Genomic DNA, 18,859 nt, shown 5'->3' on the forward strand with positions numbered 1-18,859 from the left:
CCTGTTCTCCTAGGGGCTCGCTTCGCTCCCAGCGCCCGCTCTGGGGTGGGAGACGAGTGGGCAGGAAAAGGAATATCCACCTCCGTATCAAACACGAACTCCTCACCATTGGCTTTAAAGCAGTCCATGACCATGCCCCTTCCTATCTCACCTCGCTTCTCTCCTTCTACAGCCCCCACACACTCTGCTCCTCTAGTGCCGCTAACCTTCTACCCGGGCCTTGATCTCTTCCGTCTCTTCCGCCGACCCCCGGCCCGCGACCGGCAAATCCGACAGACGATGACTCTCCCCTCCTTCAAAGCCTTACTGAAGGCCCATCTCCTCCAAGAGGCCTTCCCAGACTAAGCCCCGTTTTTCCTCATCTCCCACTCCCTTCTACATCTCCCTGACTCGCTCCTTTTGCTCTTCCCCCTCCCAGCCCCACACGGCTTATGTCCATAGCTGTCATTTTATGGATTTGTATTGATGTCTGTCTCCCCCCGCTTCCAGACTGGAAGCTTGTTATGGGCAGGGGATGTCACCGTTTATTGTTGTGTCGTACTTTTCCAAGTGCTTAGTACAGTGCTCTGCACACAGTAAGTGCTCAATAAGTATAATAATAATAACGTTGGTATTTGATAAGCGCTTACTATGTGCAGAGCACCGTTCTAAGCCCTGGGGGAGAACAGGGTCATCAGGTTGTCCCACGTGAGGCTCACAGTCTTCATCCCCATTTTACAGATGAGGTAACTGAGGCAGAGAGAAGTTAAGTGACTTGCCCACAGTCACACAGCTGACAAGAGGCAGATCCGGCATTCGAACCCATGACCTCTGACACCCAAGCCCGTGCTCTTTCCGGTGAGCCACGCTGCTTCTCAATATAACTGAATGAATCGATTGAGCGCTTACTCTGTGCAGGGCACTGTCCTAAGCGCTTGGAAGAGTAAAATATAACGGAATAACGGATATGTTCCCTGCCCACAATGAGCTCCGTCTAGAGGGGGAGACGGACATTAATATAAATAAATTACAGATAGGACCATAAGTGATGTGGGGCCGGGAGGGGAGGGATGAATGAAGGGAGCGCGTACTGTGTGCAGAACACTGTACTGAGTGCTTGGGAGAGTACACCAGAACAATATAACAGACACATTCCCAGCCCACAGTGAGTTTACAGTCTAGAAGGGGAGATGTGAATATAAATAATTTACAGACAAGTACATAAGGGCCGTGGGGCCGGGAGGGGGGATGATTAAAGGGAGCAAGTCAGGGCGACCCAGAAGGGAGTGGGAGAAGAGGAAAGGAGGGTTTAGTCAGGGAAGGCCTTTTGGAGGCGGCACCTTGGCACCTGGAGTGCCAGGAATCCAAGAGCAACTGTGACTGGAAATCTTGTTTTTCCTGTCCGCGTCCCGCGGCCCAGACAACCCGGGAGGGGGGGAAACGATGGAAAACAATCCCTTGGCTCCTTGCAGCCCAGGGTCAGCTCTCATTAGGAACTTCCTGCCGCTTGATTACAATTAATTTAAGTTTGCTAAGCTTTCCCTGGGCCCATTCAGCAGGGCGGGGCCTGGCCCCTGGCAGCTTCCTCTCCAGCCAAAGGGCAGCGGGGGTTGCCAGCTCTGAAATCAGTGGGTCTTGCCAGCAGCCTCTCATTACCACAGTTGTTGGCCCCAGCGCCGGTCCCCTCGGCGATAAGGACGGAGCCACCGACGAGCTCTTTTCAGCTCGGACACGGTATACGCGTCTTCACAAAAGGCCATGGGAGAGGCGAGAGGGAGTTCAATTCGGTCCCTCCCTGGTGAAAGCTTTCTTGGCACCTTCTGGCTGTTCCGAGGTGACTAAGCACCCCCTTGTGGCCCAGAGCAGCCAAAGAATTATTATTAATAATAATAATAATAATAATAATAATGTTGGTATTTGTTAAGCGCTTACTATGTGCCAAGTACTGTTCTAAGCACTGGAGTGGATCAGGTTGTCCCACGTGGGGCACACAGCCTTGAACCCCATTTTCCAGATGAGGTAACAGAGGTAGACAGAAGTGAAATGACTTGCCCAAGGTCACACAGCGGGGATTCAAACTCATGCCCTGACTCTCAAGCCCATGCTCTTTCCACTAAGCCACACTGCTTCTGTAATTCCCAAGAGCCTCCTCCCCTGGGCCCTGGAGGGACATCAAGGCCCACTGGAGGAGGACTGTGGCCTCCAGGAAGGAACCCAGACTTGGAAGCCAGAGGGCCTGGGTTTTAATCCCTGCTGTGCCACTTGTCTGGGCTGTATGACCTTGGGAAAGTCACTTCACTTCTCTGGGCCTCAGTTACCTCATCTGGAAAATGGGGATTAAAGCTGCGAGGCCCACATAGGATGGCGACTGTGTCCAATCTGCTAGTCTTGTTTCTACCTTAGTGATTAGTAGAGCGCCTGGAAGGTAGTAAGTGCTCAACAAATACTATTTGTAAAAAGTTGCTAGCTGGCCCTTGCCTTCCCTACCCTCGAACCTGGCACTCGGACCGTAGCAAAGATGACTTCTTTAATAAAAATAATAATAATAATGGTGTTTATTAAGCGCTCACTATGTGCTGAGCACTGTTCTAAGCGCTGGGGTGGATACAAGGTAATCAGGTTGTCCCACGTGGGGCTCAGTTTTAATCCCCATTTTACAGATGAGGTACCTGAGGCACAGAGAAGTTAAGCGACTTGCCCAAGGTTACACAGCAGTCAACTGGCAGAGCTGGGATTAGAACCCGTGTCCTCTGATCCCCAAGCCCGGGCTCTTTCCACTAAGCCACGCTGCTTCCCAAGGTACTGCTTATCACAAAGGCAGTGCGGTCTAATGGGAAGAGCACAGGACTAGGGGTCAGAAGTGGGTTTTAATCCTGGTTCTGCCGTTCGCATTCTGTGTGACCCTGGGCAAGTCACTTCACATCTCCGGGTTTCAGTTTCCTTCTCTATAAAATGGGGATTCAGTACCTGTTCTCTCAGCCTCTCAGACTGGGAGCCCCATGTGGGACAGCGACTAAGCCCGATATGACTGTAGTGATTCTACCCCAGGGCTTGTCATGTAATAATAATAATAACAATGTTGGTATCTGTTAAGCGCTTACTATGTGCAGAGCACTGTTCTAAGCGCTAGAATAGATACAGGGTAATCAGGTTGTCCCATGTGAGGCTCACAGTCTTCATCCCCATTTTACAGAGGAGGGAACTGAGGCACAGAGAAGTGAGGTGCCTTGCCCACAGTCACATAGCTGACAAGTGGCAGAGCCGGGATTCAAACCCAGGACCTCTGACTCCCAAGCCTGTGCTCTTTCTACTGAGCCACGCTGTAGTAAACCCACTTAATAATAATATTTGTTAAGTGCTTACTAGGTGTCACGGACTGTTCTAAGCAGTAAGGAAGAAACAGGATGACCAGTTCAGACATAGTCAAGCGGAATAGTCACAAAACAAAAACTTCTCACTCTAGGCTTCAAGGCTGTCCATCACCTTGCCCCTTCCTACCTCTCCTCCCTTCTCTCTTTCTACCGCCCACCCTGCACGCTCCGCTCCTCTGCCGCCCACCTCCTCACCGACCCCCGTTCTCACCCGCCGTCGACCCCCGGGCCACGTCCTCCCGCGGTCCCGGAACGCCCTCCCTCCTCACTTCCGCCAAACTCATTCTCTTCCCCTCTTCAAAGCCCTACTTAGAGCTCACCTCCTCCGAGAGGCCTTCCCACACTGAGCTTCCCCTTTTCCTTCTGCTGCCCCTCTATTCCTCACTTCACCTCCCCTCAGCTAAGCCCCCTTTCCCTCTGCTCCTTCCCCTCTCCCCTCAGCACTTTGCTGCACCTGCTCAATTGTATATATTTTTTATTACCCTATTTATTTTGTTAATGAGATGTACATCACCTTGATTCTATTTATTGCTATCGTTTTAATGATGTACATCCCCTCGATTCTATTTACTGCTATTGTTTTTGTCTGTCTCCACCCGCCCAATTAGGCTGTAAGCCCGTCAAAGGGCAGGGACTGTCTCTATCTGTTGCCGATTTGTATATTCCAAGCGCTTAGTACAGTGCTCCGCACATAGTAAGCACTCAATAAATACTATTGAATGAATGAATGGTCCCTGTCCCACACAGGGTTCACAGTCTAAGCCGGAGGGAGAATAGGTATTGAATCCCCATTTTACAGATGAGGTAACCGAAGCGGAGAGAAGGGAGTGACTTGCCCACGGTCACGCAGCAGGCCCTTGGCGGAGCTGGGTAAGAACCCAGGTCCTCTGAGTTCCATGCCTGGGTTCATTCGATCATATTTATTGAGCATTTACTGTGTGCAAAGCTCACAGTCTTAGTCTCCATTTTACAGATGAGGTGACTGAGGTCCAAAGAAGCGCAATGACTTGCCCGTGGTTACCCAGCGAAGTGGTGGAGCCAGGATTAGAACGCACGTCCTTCTGACTCCCGGGCCTGTGCTCTAACCTCTAGACTGAGAGCTTACTGTGGGCAGGGAATGTGTCTGTTATACTCTCTCAAGTGCTTAGTAAAGGTTCTGCATACAGTAAGTGCTCAATAAATACAATCGACTGACTAGGCCACACTGATTCCAACCATTTTCTGTTCCTCTTTGTTCTTTACCAGGTCCCGTTTGTCATGTCCTTCCCGAACCTGGACAGTCGTGGAGTTTAAAAGGCAACTCCCCAGCTGTGGGTTTTTTTTTTCCCATAAGTGATATTTGTTAGGTACTTACTGTATGCCAAGCACCGTACTGAGCCCTGGGGTAGAGTCAAGATAATCGCATTGGACACGGTCCCTCTGCCGAGGTGCTCAAGGACTGTTGATAATTTTTTTAAAAAAAAGATAGTTGTTCAGCACTTAGTATGTGTCAACCACTATTCTGAACGCTGGGATAGGTATAAGTTCATCAAGCCAAATTCAGTCCCTGTGCCACATAAGGCTCACAGTCAAGTAGGAGGGACAAGTATTAAATCCCCATTTTGTAGATGAGGAAATGGGAGGCACTGAGAAGTTGTGATTTGTCTAGGGTACACGGTGGGCAAATGGCGGAGCCGGGATAGTAACCCGGGGCCTCCGGCTCCCAGGCTCCTGCTTTATCCACTAGGCCACCCTGTTTCCCAGAAGAATTGGGCACCTGGGTATCCTGGGGCCCTCTTTATTAACAGCAGATGCTTCTCCCTTTTGCCCCTTTGCCCCTCAGAAACACAGTGCCACTCAGTCTGAGCCTGGGACCTCAGCGTATCCTGGAAGGTTGGTCGAGCTCACTCTTGAGAATGAGCTGCCTCTGCGGCTGGATCATTTTGGTCCAAATTATTTAAAAATTCTTGGCATTATTAGGGACCAGAGACGTTGCGATTACAAAAAACGTGAGGAAGTGAGGAATTTTTGGTATACAGGGGATGATGTTAGCAGGCAGGAAGTGGGAAGAAGGCGGCAGGCAAGGGAGAGACAGACCCCAGCTCGTAACCAAGGCCACACCCTCCCCTAGAAGATTTTTCCTCCTTGGGCAGGGTCAGCGGCTGTAGGGGCAGAGTGGGGAGCGGTCCTCCCTCCTCCCGCCTGGTACTGTAGGTGGAAGAGGTGGACACACATCTCCTGCTCTCAAGGGGGAGGTCCCAGAACCCCGGGTGGAAGAGGAACAACAGTCTAAAGGAGGAAATGCGGGCCTCGGTTGCTCCTTCCTCTTCTTACTCCCCTGCAGAGGCTCCGTAGGCCGGACAGGACCTCACCAGAAGGACCACAGGTGGCCGGAGGGGTGGAAGAGAAGGGGGGACACCACAAGTTCGGACTGCCTACTTCCTGTCCCAGTCCACATAGGCACCCCACAGCTCCTGACTGAGAGCCCCCTGCTTTCTCTGGCTTTATCACTTCTTGCCTCACTCCCATCTTTATTTAATGGGATTTGTTTAGCGTTTACTATGTGTCTACACTGTTCTAAAGCGCTGGGGTAGAGACAAGCTGACCAGGTTGGACACAGTCCACGTCCCGCTCGGGGCTCGGTCTTCATCCCCAGTTTACCGATGAGGTAACTAAGGCCCAGACAAGTGAAGGGACTTGCCCAGGGTCACAGAGCAGACGAATGGCTTCTTTGGGCGGCCTCCCTCCTCCGGGGTCCTACAGGCTGCTCCTGGTGCCCTCGAGGCTGACCGGGAATTGGGCCCCCGATCCCAGATAGCAACGGCAAACGTTGCTCAGAAACGCAAGGGTCCCGGCAGGGCATCCACAGCCACAGATGACCCAGAGGCAGAACCCAGTCCCGTCAGCGACCGAGATGACCGAGGAGACGCAGACGGTGGTAAATGAAATCAAAACTCCTTGTCCTCTATGGAAATAAAAAAAATCTGCCCCCTTGGGGCCTTCCGCCACGCGACTCGAGTTCCCAGAACAAGGAGGCAGAGATCTCTCCCCCTTCGGGCTTGGGGAGTGCCCCAGTCAGAGGTGTTGAAGCACTTACTGTGTGCAGAACACTGTGCTGAGCTCTTGGGAGAGTACACGAGTCGGTTCCTGGCTACTACGTTCAGGCCCGCTGGAGCAGTAATCCGGCGGCAGAGAGATGTACGGAACTCGAGGGGAGCAGAGGGCCAGCAGGACGCCAACGATTTCAAGTGTGGCCCACGGGGTGGCCCGGTCCAATACGGGCAGTGGTCAGAGGGCGGACCCGTCCCCCACGACCAACTCATGACAAGGAAGGGCCCGCGTCCTCTGCCCGACCCGACGTAGAGAGGGGAGGAAGGGGAACCCGGCGGAGAAGGGACAAACCCGGAAGGCCGGCTCACCGAGGAGGCCCCAAGTTATGTGACGATGCAAAACCCAGAGTTTTATTTGACTTGACCTCCTTGACTTGTCTCCTGCTGACAAAAGGGACAGACTGGCTGCAGCTGGTCACCGGGTAAGTTCAAGGCGTGGGACCTTACGGGGAAAAGAGCTTGGGGGGAGAGGAGAGATAGAAAGAGACAGGAGAGAGACCCCCTCCTCACCCCACCAACCCGCTGTTTCTGCTGCCACACCTGTCTGGTCTGAAAAGGGACGTGGGGAGGAGAGAGGAGGGGAAAGGGTTTCACAGCTAGAATAGGACGACCCTGCTATGAAGCAAAGCCACAAGGGAGAGGTCTCTCGGGCCACTGTCACCTTCAGAGAGAAGTCCCCGGCCGGTAAGCCGGAGGGGCGGGGGAGGACACTGGCCGCCCCTTCCCCAAGACAGCAGTAGCAGCATCTTCCCCCTTTCTGCCAGTCTCCCGCAGTCCCACGTTAGGAAGCGCATTCACTTTCACCTCCCGTGCCCGGAGGTCGGGGGCCTTCTCTTGCGTCCCCCGGGGAAGCCCGCAGGGTGGCCGCTAGGGCTAGGAAGACAGTGGTCTGGGCGGGGCGAGGGAGGTTAAGTTCAAAGAGATGGCTAGCAAGTTCTACGAAGGTCCCCCGTCGGCCCGGGGCCGGGGGGGGCCGTCGCTCTCCCCCCCCCTCAGCAGCCGATGAGCTTCTTGAGGAACGCCTCCAGCTGGTCGTCATCCTTTATCCCCACGAACTTGTCCACCACGTCTCCGTTCTTGATGGCCAGCACGGTCGGCACGGCGGAAACCTGGGGCGGGTGGGGTGGGGAGCAAGGGAGACAAAGTGAACCTGCCGTCCCGGAGGAGGAGGGCGGGAGGGGCCGGGGACCACCCGTCGGCCCTCCTGCTCTTTTGAGCTGCGGCAGAGCGAAAGCTCTTTTCCCGGAAGGGCCGTGCCGGGTGATGCCATCTCGGAGCTCCGGGCTTCCCGGCTGGAGAAATCACTTCCCCTGAGGCAGCGGCCATCTAACCGTCTCCGCGGAAAAGAAACCCCCCCCGACTCTAATTCACCAGGCCGACGGCTGGGATCCGAGCGCAGGAGGGCTTTCGCACACCCGCAGACAGCCGCCCTCCCAACCCCTTTCCTCCCGACAGCTGCAAGGAAGGGAGCCCAAACCTCAGGATGGCAGCTGCAGGGCCCTGATGCTCGCCAACAGGCACATTTCTTGAATGTTCCTTGTGGACGGGAAGAGGCCGGTCCCCAGTGGGGCACTTCATCCTGGTCAGAGGTCTACGGTCTGGCCTTCCCGAGGCGGCAGGGGAAACCGGCACATGGGGAGGAATCAACAGGTCACACAGCTTCCCTTCCTCCTTCCAAAACTCAAGTGTGGGAGTGGCAAAATGGGACGGAGACGGCGTGATGTTTTGAGAACAGGGGTTGGGGGGAGAGGGGATTCTTTCTGGATGGAAGGCAGGGGGCTGGTTACCTTGGCTCCAAAATGACCAGCCTAATATTTGAGGCCACGACAAGCCAGCTGCCGGAGGTACACCTGGACAGCCGGTCCTTGCCCCTTGGGGCTCGTATTTTGTTGAGTGCAATGGGCCACTGGCCACCTCTTCTTTAAAAGGGGCTTCCCTCACCCATCCTTTCTTCAGCCACTGTCAAGCCGGGGTCGGGGGGGCTTTTGATGTCACGAGGAGACGTTCTCTGCAGTGCATTGGAACGAGAGAACGGAGATAGCCGGGCAGAGGAGGAAACAGAGCCCTCTAACTACTTAGAGAGACCGGAAAGAACCACCCTCTTTTCGACCGCAATTTGGCGGCCGCCGAGGGCCGTCGGCCCCCGGCCTACGACCTGAGCTCTCCCGGCCCCTTTCCACAGGCCGACCCTCCTCGGCGGACGGCTGGAAATCGGGTCGGACTCTCCGGTCTCGACGGTCCACGCCTGTGGATATACTTGGAAATTCAAGTCCCACGTGGGGCATGGACCGGGTCCAACCTGATTAACTCGTTCCGACCCCTGACACAAAGGAAGCGCTTCACGAATACCATTAAAAATAGAAAAAAGACGGTTCTGACCAGTTTGGGCGGCACAGGGGTGGACGCCGGCTCTTATTATTCGTTTGCACCCTCCAGTGGTCAGAAAGTATAGTTGGTCACCCAAGGGCTTACTCGGATGAACCTCAATAAGCGCTTACAACGTGCTAAACGCTGAACTAAGACCTGGGATGGAGACAAGTTAATCGGGTCAGACACAGGCCCCCGCTCCCAAATGGAGGGAGAACAGTTAAGCTCATTACGGGCAGGGACCCTGCTAATTCTGTTGTATGATATTCTCCCAAGCGCTTAGTACAGTGCCCTGCCCATAGTCAGGGCTCAATAAATTCCACTAGATTGATGGAATTCCCACTTTACAGATTAGGAAATGGAGGCGGAGGGGTTCCGAGGCCTCTGCTCTGCCCACTAGGCTCTCCTGCTTTCTCACTCAACCCTTGACTTCAGGGGACTGGTGGTTCAACTCTGCAGGTCAGCTGGGCCTTGGGTTCCCTTGCCTCCTCATAATGCCTCCCTTTGGGGTATCTCTCTGGTCACCGGCACGTCCGACGGAGGGTAGCTGAGGAAGGGGAAGTGGATCAACCCCCCGTTCGGGCCCCATTTGGGGTCTGCACGCGGCTTTGGTGAGAGGTGTGGGACAGCCGGGAGGCTCAACTCTTTGGCAATTACCTGAGCTATCAGTTCTCTTGCCCTGTCGCCCCGCTCCCCATTACCGCCGGTTACCAAGAGCTGACGGTAAAAGAGAGCAGGGCCCGGGCAAGTGCCCCACCCTCAGCTGCCACCTCAAGGGTTTGGGGGAGGAGGAGAAGCTGCGGTCGACGGCCAAGTCTCTGCCGCTGGGGAGCCCTTTCCGTGGGGGTTGATGGTCTCCCCCAGGACCGGCCTGGTTGGGGGAGCAACTTGGACACCCGGTCTCTGACAAGACCTGGAAGTTTCCAGATGGGGCTGACGAGACCAAAAACGGTGGCTTTCTTGCACAGAATAATAATGATGATGATGATAAGTGTAATAATAGAGGTATCTGTTAGGCACTTACTATGTGCCAGGCACTGTTCGAAGCGCTGGAGTGGGTAAGAGCAAATCAGGTGGGACACAGTCCCTGTGTCTCATATGGGGCTCATAGTCTTCATTCCCCTTTCCCAGATGAGATAACTGAGGAACAGAAAAGTGACTTGCCCAAGGTCACGGAGCAGACGACGAGGTGGAGCCAGGATTAGAATCCAGGTCCTTCTGACTCCTAGGCCTGTGCTCTATGCACTAGGCCACACCGCTAGGATTTGCTCCCATTTTTCACTCCTCTCTCAGTCCCACAGCACTTATGTACATATCCACAATTTATACTAATGTCTGTCTTCCCGCTCTAGACTGTAAGTCCACTGTGGGAAGAGAACATGTCTACCAACTCCGCTACACTGTACTTTCCAAAGCGTTTAGCAGAGGGCTCCACACACACAGTAAATGCTCAATAGATGCAACTGATCGGTTGATTGATTTCTGGCCTGTTTGCTCTTTAAAGTTTGTTCCCTCCCAATCCCCACGTCCACTGTGGCCCAACATTCAAAATGAAAAAATTGGCATCTCTGGGACAGTGGATTCTGACTCTCTTCCCAGGCATCAATTTGGAACACGCCCGAGGGTTTGGTTGCCCTAAAATGCTGCCTTAGAGGCGATCATAATGCTGCTATTTAGTAAGCGCTTCTTACGAGGATGTTTCTGTTATGCTGTTGTGCTGTATTGTTATTATTGCTCTCCCAAGCGCTTAGAACAGTGCTCTGCACACGGTAACTGCTGAATAAACACAGCTGGTTGATTGATATGTGCCAAGCCCATACCAATACCATTAAATACAATGGTATTTAATAAGTGCTTACTCTGAGCAGAGCACTGTGCTGAGTGCTTGGGAGAATACAATATAACAGGGTCGGCAGACATGTTCCCTGCCCACAAGCGACCTTACAGTCTAGAAGGGGAGACGGACATTAATATGAAGAATGCAATTACAGCTATGGACGTAAATGCTAGGCGCTGGCCCGGATACAAGATCGTCAGATTGGACGGGGCCTTGGAAGACCCAAGGATCGCTAGGCCTCCACTCATCGAGGTTCACGGCCAAATCCTCACCGAGCCTGATAGGGACGGCGCAACAGGAAAGCCTGCGCGGCCCAGGAACCGTGAGGGGAGAACCGCCACTAGAAGCGGCCGACTGCCGCTCAACGCCTCTTGTTATCTACTCCGGCGCTCAGACCAGTGCTGGACACAGAGTAAGCGCTTCACAGATAAACCCCAAGACAAAAACCGCCTCAGAAGGCTTCACAAAGCCCCTCCGAGGGAGTGTTTTTGTCAAGAGTGAGATGAGGAAACGCCTCAAGGCCCAAAGGGTGTTGCCACACTCTTTCTCTCCTCCCGCTCCTACCCCTGCCGCCCTTCAACCACGCCCCGGGTGTTTCTGTGTGATTACAGCCCAAGGCAGACCACCGTGCCCGAGACGTGCCCACACCGGGCGGCCCCGAGAACTCGTGGCCCAGCGGGGACTGGACCTCCCGCTCCGAAAGGGGATGGAACCTCCCGGTTGGAGGCCCCAAACCCAAAGGTCGCTTCACGTCTGTGGAGCTAAAGAAATTAAAGCTGGAGATCGAAAGCATCAAGGTCAAAATCTCCTGGCTCCCTGCCCCGGCCTCTTCAGGGACCGAGTGGGGGAAGGTCCGAGCGGGGCGGGAGGCGGCCGTGGAACGGAACCCATAACGGAGGCTGCGGGAGGGGAAAGAGGCAGCCCGGGAGCCTGGGACAAGAAAAATAGGAAGAAAACAACAATAATGTTGGTATTTGTTAAGCGCTTACTATGTGCCGAGCACTGTTCTAAGCGCTGGGGTAGATACAGGGTAATCAGGTTGTCCCACGTGAGGCTCACAGTTAAACCCCATTTTACAGATGAGGTAACTGAGGCCCAGAGAAGTGAAGTGACTCGCCCACAGTCACACAGCTGACAAGTGGCAGAGCCGGGATACGAACTCATGACCTCTGACTCCCAAGCCCGTGCTCTTTCCACTGAGCCACGCTGCTTTCAGGAGGTGTGTGGAGAAGCAGCGGTGGGGCAGACCAGCCCACATCCACTCCCTCGGACTCGCCAGAACAGGGGCGGGCGAAGCAGCAAGATGGGAAGCCGGCCGAGCCACGCCGCTGCCCGATCTCTCGCCCGGACGGTGGGATTGAGAGTCGGTGACTCCGCTTCTCCCCGCCGGGTCGGATCCCGGAGGACCCCCGCCGCGGGTCCCGATTGCCACGGGAGAGACCGCTGCTCTCCCAGCTGGAGTGGCTCCACCGCCGGGGCGGGGAAGGGTGCGGCCGAAAGGTGTCGAGCGGAACACACCCAGGCCGTCACGGGAAACGAGACGCCGCTTCCGGGGGCCTGCCTGCTTGCCGCTCTGCCTCTTGTCCTGCCCGCCCCGGGCACCCACTGAGTTCAGAAGAACGGCCAGACGTCGTCGTCGAAGGGACGCTTCTGCCACTCAAGTGCCGGACTCTACAATGCCCTATGGGAAGGGCACCTGGATAAGAGCCGTCCCTGCCTCTGCCCTGGAAATCCAGGCTTTGGCACCAAATGCAGGGCAGGTCCCTACCTTCCACATTTACTCTAGGAAGGAAACTCATCAGACAAGTGACCTGAACTCACCCCATGAGTTTCAAGGAGGTCGACCCCATACAAAAGCCACCTGGGCCAGGTCTACACGGAGCCCGCTAATCCTAGGTCCCCGAAAGCCGCTTGGTTCGCCCTTTCGGGCCTCAGGGGGTGGTAAAAATCAACTCGGGAGTGTCGGGATGAGCATTTCAACTCATTTTCAAGTGATTAATAAAAAGAGTTTTCTTCCCTGGAAAATTATCCCTCGTTCCCCAAGAGAGTTGTGGCTTGCTTTCCCTCTGGGAATTCTGACTTTTTTCAATCGAATTTATTGGGCGTTCGTGGTGTGCAAAGCTCTGTACTAAGACTGTAGCCTGGGAGACAGGCCAAACCCACACTCTAATTCATCCGGGAGACCCCAAGTTAACATGGAGGAACGCATCTCCGCTCAAGCCCGGGGCAGGCTGCTGGCCCAGATAAGACGCTTGGACAGACCTGTAACCGGCCGGAAGTAAAAGAGCCAGAAAATCCAGGGAAGATGGAACCACCTGACTGTGGTCTGCGACAACCAAAGTACAGCCAACAGTCCCTAAAACAGGAAGAGGTGGAAAGTCAAAAAAAACACCCCTTAAATCCATCCTGGTACTTCTTCTCTGGACAAAGTGTGGCCCAGTGGAAAGAGCGTGGGCTACGGAGTCAGAGGTCATGGGTTCAAATCCCGGCTCCGTCGCTTGTCAGCTGTGTGCCTTTGGGCAAGTCACTTAACTTCTCTGTGCCTCAGTGACCTCATCTGTCAAATGGGGATGAAGACTGTGAGCCCCACGTGGGACAACCTGATCACTCTGTATCTCCCCAGCGCTTAGAAACCTGCTTTGCACACAGTAAGCGCTTAAAAAAAAATGCCATCGTTATCATTATTATTATTATTTTTACCAAGGGGGAGAAAGCTATTTCCCACCTGACAATAAGGTGTAGGGGATTGCTGGGGCAACGGTTTTCACAGGGCTCCGGATACTATCATTTTCTCAGGGCTGCGGTCTTGTTCCATACCTCGTACTCGATGGCAAGATCTGTGTTGTCATCAATGTCCACCTTGGCCATCAGAACTTTCCCCTCCTGCTTGGCCACCATCTTTTCTAACCGAGGTCCAAGGATCTTGCAGGGCCCACACCACCTTGAGGGGAGAGGAAACAGAAAAGCTCAGCGGCACGGAACTGTAGTTAACCCGGAGGGCAGCCCATCCACCTACAACTTTCCAGCCAGTGGCCTTCGACTCTCTGGAAAGGATCAGAGGGTTTGCACCGATTGAAAATTAACCAGAGAGGAGCACGGTGCCACTCAATATACTCCTGAATATTTCCGCCAAGCAACAGGGTTCCGATCACTCCCTCACGTGTACGTGACAATAAGATTTCTATCAGGGGTCATTTTGAAACGCTCCTTCAGTTCTCTCACTGTAGCTCAAACTCCTCGCAGATGGTTTGTATCGAAAGGAAGAAAGCCAGAGAGAGGTGGAAGTCACCGGACCCGACGTGATCCCTTCCTTAAAATGATTCCACAGCTAGAATCCTAAACGCACTGGGCGATGCCAGTTAATCAGTCGATCGATGATATTTACGGAGCGCTTCGTGTTGTACAGAGCTCGCGGGGGGGATGCAGAGCGGACTAGGGAAAAGAGCACGGGCCTGGGAATCAGAAGCACCAACTGTGTGACCCTGGGCAAGTCACTTAACTTCTCTGCACCTCAGCTACTTCATCTGTAAAATAGGGATCAAGAGTGGGAGCCCTGTGTGGGACAGGGACTAGGTCCAACCTGATTACCTTGTATCTATCCCAGGAAGATCATTTAATACATAATAAGTGTTAGCAAATACATTATAATAATAATAATTACTAAGCACTTATAGAGTACAATACAATAGAGTTGTTAAGTCCAATTCCTTCCCCTCAAGAAGCCTACAGTCAGCTTCTTTTTATAGTTTTATACTGTTTACATAGTCAAGCCCACTCTACCTCACTGAATTATTCCAGCTGTGTCACGTAACAGGGACCCACAGACCCAAGACGTGGCCTAGCAGACAGAGCCTGGGAGTCAGAAGGACCTGGGTTCTAATCCAAGCCCCTCCACCTGTCTGCTTTGTGATCTCGGGCAAGTCACTCAACTTCACCGTGCCTTAGTTACCTCATCCGAAAAATGGGGATTAAGACTGTAGAATGGCCGGTCCCACAGACCACTGCAGCATAGCACAGCCTCATATCCAACCTGATCAGCTTCTATCTACCCCAGTGCTTAGCACAGTGTCTCGGCACGTAGTCTGTGCTTATCAGATACCATTAAAAAAAGAAAAAAAGATGAGAAGGCTGGAACCTATCTGAAGTTAGGCTGTGAGCAGACGTAAATTCCACAACCCACAGCTCCGCTCCAGTGTATCGGGACAATACCAATCCGCACCAGATGCGTAATTTCTAAGAATCGGGGAACGTAAGAATGGTTTTAGCGGCTTATCTGCAAGGCTGCTTTACTGCTGAACAGCACAGGAGGTAAAAAGCAATTTCAAAAACAACTGTTGAAGTTGCAATCGATCAGTGGCATTTATTGGGCACTTAGGGTGTGGACTGCACTAAGAGCTAGGAAGCGGGCCATACATCAGAGGCGCTGTAGACCTGACCCACAAGGAGTTTACAGTCTAGAGGGGGTGACGGACATTTTAGTTGGAGGAAATGGAAGCTCACGGTTCATTCTGTCTGGCGTTTTAGGGGTGGAAGCTCGCCTCCTCCAGGAGGCCTTCCCGGAGTAAGCCCCCCCTTTTCCTCTGCTCCCCCTCCCCCAAACTCGCTCCCCCTGTTCTGCTCCCCTCCACACCCCACAGCACTTGTGTATATATGTACATATTTATAATTCCATTTATTTTTATTAATGATGGGTACATACACCTATAATTCTATTTATTTAAATTGATGCTACCGATGCCCGTTTACTTGTTTGGATGTCTGTCTCCCCCTTCTATCCTGTGAGCCCGTTGCGGGCGGGGATTGTCTCTTTCTGCTGCTGAGTGGTACTCTCTAAGCGCTCACTAAGTTCCCTGCAAGCAGAGAAGCAGCGTGGCTCAGTGGAAAGAGCCCGGGCTTGGGAGTCAGAGGTCATGGGTTCGAAACCCGGCTCTGCCACTTGTCAGTTGTGTGACCACGGGCAAGTCACCTCCCTTCTCTGTGCCTCACTTACCTCATCTGGCAAATGAGGATGAAGACTGTGAGCCCCACGTGGGACAACCTGACGACCCTCTATCTACCCCAGTGCTGAGAACAGGGTTTGGCACATAGTAAGTGCTTAACCAATACCAACAGTATTATTATTATTATTATTATTATTAAGCAGGACTGAATGAATGAATGAAGAGTGTGGCAGGGTCACCTGAATACCTTCAGGGTAAAGAGCTTGAGCCATGGGGGCATGAAAATCCATGATAAGGGGGTCTGGCTCTTTCCGAGTGTGGCGCGGTGACCCCGATACCTTCAGGGTAAAGAGCTTGAGTCACAGAAGAGCCTCACCCCGTGAAAAATCCCCAGTGAGGATTTACGAGTGTGGCGGGGGCAACAGAGCTTAGGCCGATACTCACTGGGCGTGAAAATCCACGATGACCGGGGTCTGGCTCTTGACGACGCGGTTCTCAAAGTCGGGCCCGTCCTGGATGTGAAAGGTGACGGCGGGGACCATGTTGTAAAACGTCCTGGCAGAGAGGCGGGGGGCCGGCGGGCCGGGCCGGAGCAGGAGGGCGCGGGCGGCGGGCGGCGGGACGGCGGGCCCGGGCCGGGCCCGGGCCAGGAGCGGGCCGGCCCTCTCCGGCCAGGGGGCCGCGAGGACCCTCCTCAGGACCGCTCGCTGCGCCATCTGCCAGGGACACGGGGGTCGGTGACGGGGGCCGGGGGCGCGACGCCCCCGGGGCAACACCCGGACGCAGCGCGGCGCAAAGGGCCCCGGCCCGGGAGGCGGAGGCCGTGGGTTCGAATCCCCGCCCCGCCACCCGTCGGCTGAGTGACTCTGGGCGAGGCACTTCGCTTCTCGGCGCCTCGCTTACCTCGTCTGTAAAATGGGGATGAAGACCGTGAGCCTCAGGTGGGACAGCCTGATTATCCCTCTACCTACCCCAGCGCTTAGAACAGTGCTTGGCACAGAGTGGGTGCTTAACAAACACCAACGTAATTATCATTATTTTCTGCACGTCTACGAATGACTAATTAATTAGTAGATAATTATTATTATATTAACATAATGATAACAATAATGATGGTAACTGTTAAGCGCTTATTACGTGCCAAGCGCTGTTCTAAGCGTTGGGGTAGATACAAGGCATTCAGGTTGTCCCACTGGGGGAAGCAGTGTGGCTTAACGGAAAGAGGCCGGGCTTGGGAGTTGGAGGTCATGGGTTCTAATCCCACCTCCACCGCTTGTCAGCTGTGCGGCCTTGGGCAAGTCACTTCACTGGGCCTCAGTTCCCTCCTCCGGAAAACGGGGATGAAGGCTGCGAGCCTCACGTGGGACAACCCCCCACCCTCTGCCCCTCCTCCTACCCCTCGGCACTAGGCTCACTTGCGTATATTATTTATTACTCTATTTCTTTTGTTAATGAGGTGTCCACCCCCTTCATTCTATTTATCTCGATGATAGCGTCTTGTTTTTGTTTTGCCGCCTGCCTCCCCCCTTTAGACCGTGAGCCCGTCGTGGGGCGGGGATGGTCTCTCGCTGCGACCCAACGGTCCATTCCAAGCGCTTCGTCCAGTGCTCTGCACAGAGTCAGCGCTCAATCGATACGACCGAATTAATGCACAATCCCGTTGGTATCTGTTAAGCGCTTACCCTGCGCGGAGCACCGTGGTAAGCGCTGGGGGAGACACGGGGTCATCAGGTTGTCCCACGTGAGGCTCACGGTCTTCATCCCCATTTGACAGATGGGGTCACTGAGGCCCAGAGGAGTGGAGTGACCTGCCCACAGTCACCCAGCCGACAGGTGGCAGAGCGGGGATTCGAACCCACGACCTCGGCCTCCCAAGCCCGGCCTCTTTCCGCCGAGCCAAGCTGAATGAACCCGCTGAGCCGCCCTCGACCCCAGCGCTTGGCACCGGTTGCACGCTTAGAGGAGCGGCGTGGCTCGGTGGAAGGAGCCGGGGCTGGGGAGTCAGAGGTCATGGGTTCGAATCCCGCTTCTGCCGCTTGTCAGCCGTGGGACCGTGGGCGAGTCACTTCACTTCTCTGGGCCTCAGTGGCCTCCTCTGCAAAATGGGGATGAAGCCTGGGAGCCTCCCGTGGGACCACCTGATGACCCTGGATCTCCCCCAGCGCTTAGAACAGTGCTCGGCACAGAGTGGGGATTAGCAAATACCAACATTTGATTATGATGATGAAGAAAGGCCGCTGTTCTCGTTATAATTGTCGTTATTAACCTGCGTTGGGGGGGGGGGGGGCGAGGCACGTGACCCGGGCAAGGCGGGAAACGGCCCCGCCCTCGCGCCCCCTGGCGGCCGCCTCCGCCTATGCGCGCCTCGTGCGCCCCCTGGCGGCCGCCTCCGCCTATGCGCGCCTCGTGCGCCCCCGCGCCCCCTGGCGGCCGCCTCCGCCTATGCGCGCCTCGTGCGCCCCCGCGCCCCCTGGCGGCCGCCTCCGCCCCTGCGCGGCTCGCGCGCCCCCCCCCGCCGCCAGGTTTGCGCGACCCCCGGCCGGTCGTCGGGCAGCAGCCGTGAGCCCCCATGTCGGTCCTACCTCCCCGTAGCGTCGGGCGAGCCTTATGGGCGGGCCCCTCCCGTCAAGGACATGCCTTCCGGCCGTCACCTCCGCCGGAGGCCGGCGGCCCCGGACGTCACTTCCGGGGGCCGCGGCGGAGCGGGCGGGGCTGCCTGGCGCCGGGCCGAGGCCGGAGCGGGGCCGGGCGGGCGGGGGGCGGGGGGCATCCGGGGGCGGACCAAGCGACGGGCGGCCCATCGGGGAGCGGCCCATCGGAGGGCGTGGTCGTCGAGGGCGGGCCAATCAGGGGACGGGGTAACCGAGGGGCGGCCAATCGGGGGGCGCGGTCGTCGAGGGCGGGCCAATCAGGGGGCGGGGTGATCGGGGGGCGTGGTCTTTGGGGGGGCCAATCGGGGCGCATGGCCGTCGAGGGCGGGCCAATCAGGGGGCGGGGTGATCGGGGGGGCGTGGTCTTCGAGGGGCGGCCAATCCGGGGGCGGGGCAGTCGAGGGACGGCCCATCGGAGGGCGTGGTCATCGAGGGGCGGCCAATCAGGGGGCGGGGCAGTCGAGGAGCGACCAATCGGAGGGCGTAGTGACGGAGGGCCGGCCAATCAGGGAAGCCTGAGGGAGAGAGTCTCACTGGAATCCATCAATGGTGTTAAGTGAGCGCTGACTGTGTGCCGGGCGCTGGCATCGTCATCATCATCAGCAGCAGCATCATTATAATAATA

General features: G+C 55.3%; 1 protein-coding gene across 1 annotated transcript; it reads right to left on the bottom strand.

The window, feature by feature from the left end:
* Positions 1 to 6,763: 6,763 nt before the first annotated feature.
* TXN2 (thioredoxin 2) lies at positions 6,764 to 18,399 on the bottom strand. Its single transcript, XM_029078676.1, has 4 exons — positions 18,166 to 18,399; positions 16,028 to 16,299; positions 13,461 to 13,584; positions 6,764 to 7,548 (listed from the first exon to the last, which is right to left on the bottom strand). The coding sequence occupies exons 1-4, from the start codon at positions 18,397 to 18,399 to the stop codon at positions 7,432 to 7,434; spliced, it is 747 nt and encodes a 248-aa protein (XP_028934509.1). The 3' UTR covers positions 6,764 to 7,431.
* Between the last annotated feature and the right edge of the window lie 460 nt (positions 18,400 to 18,859).

This window comes from Ornithorhynchus anatinus, chromosome 14 (genome assembly GCF_004115215.2).
Source record: "Ornithorhynchus anatinus isolate Pmale09 chromosome 14, mOrnAna1.pri.v4, whole genome shotgun sequence".
In the NCBI taxonomy this organism is placed as follows: Eukaryota; Metazoa; Chordata; class Mammalia; order Monotremata; family Ornithorhynchidae; genus Ornithorhynchus; species Ornithorhynchus anatinus.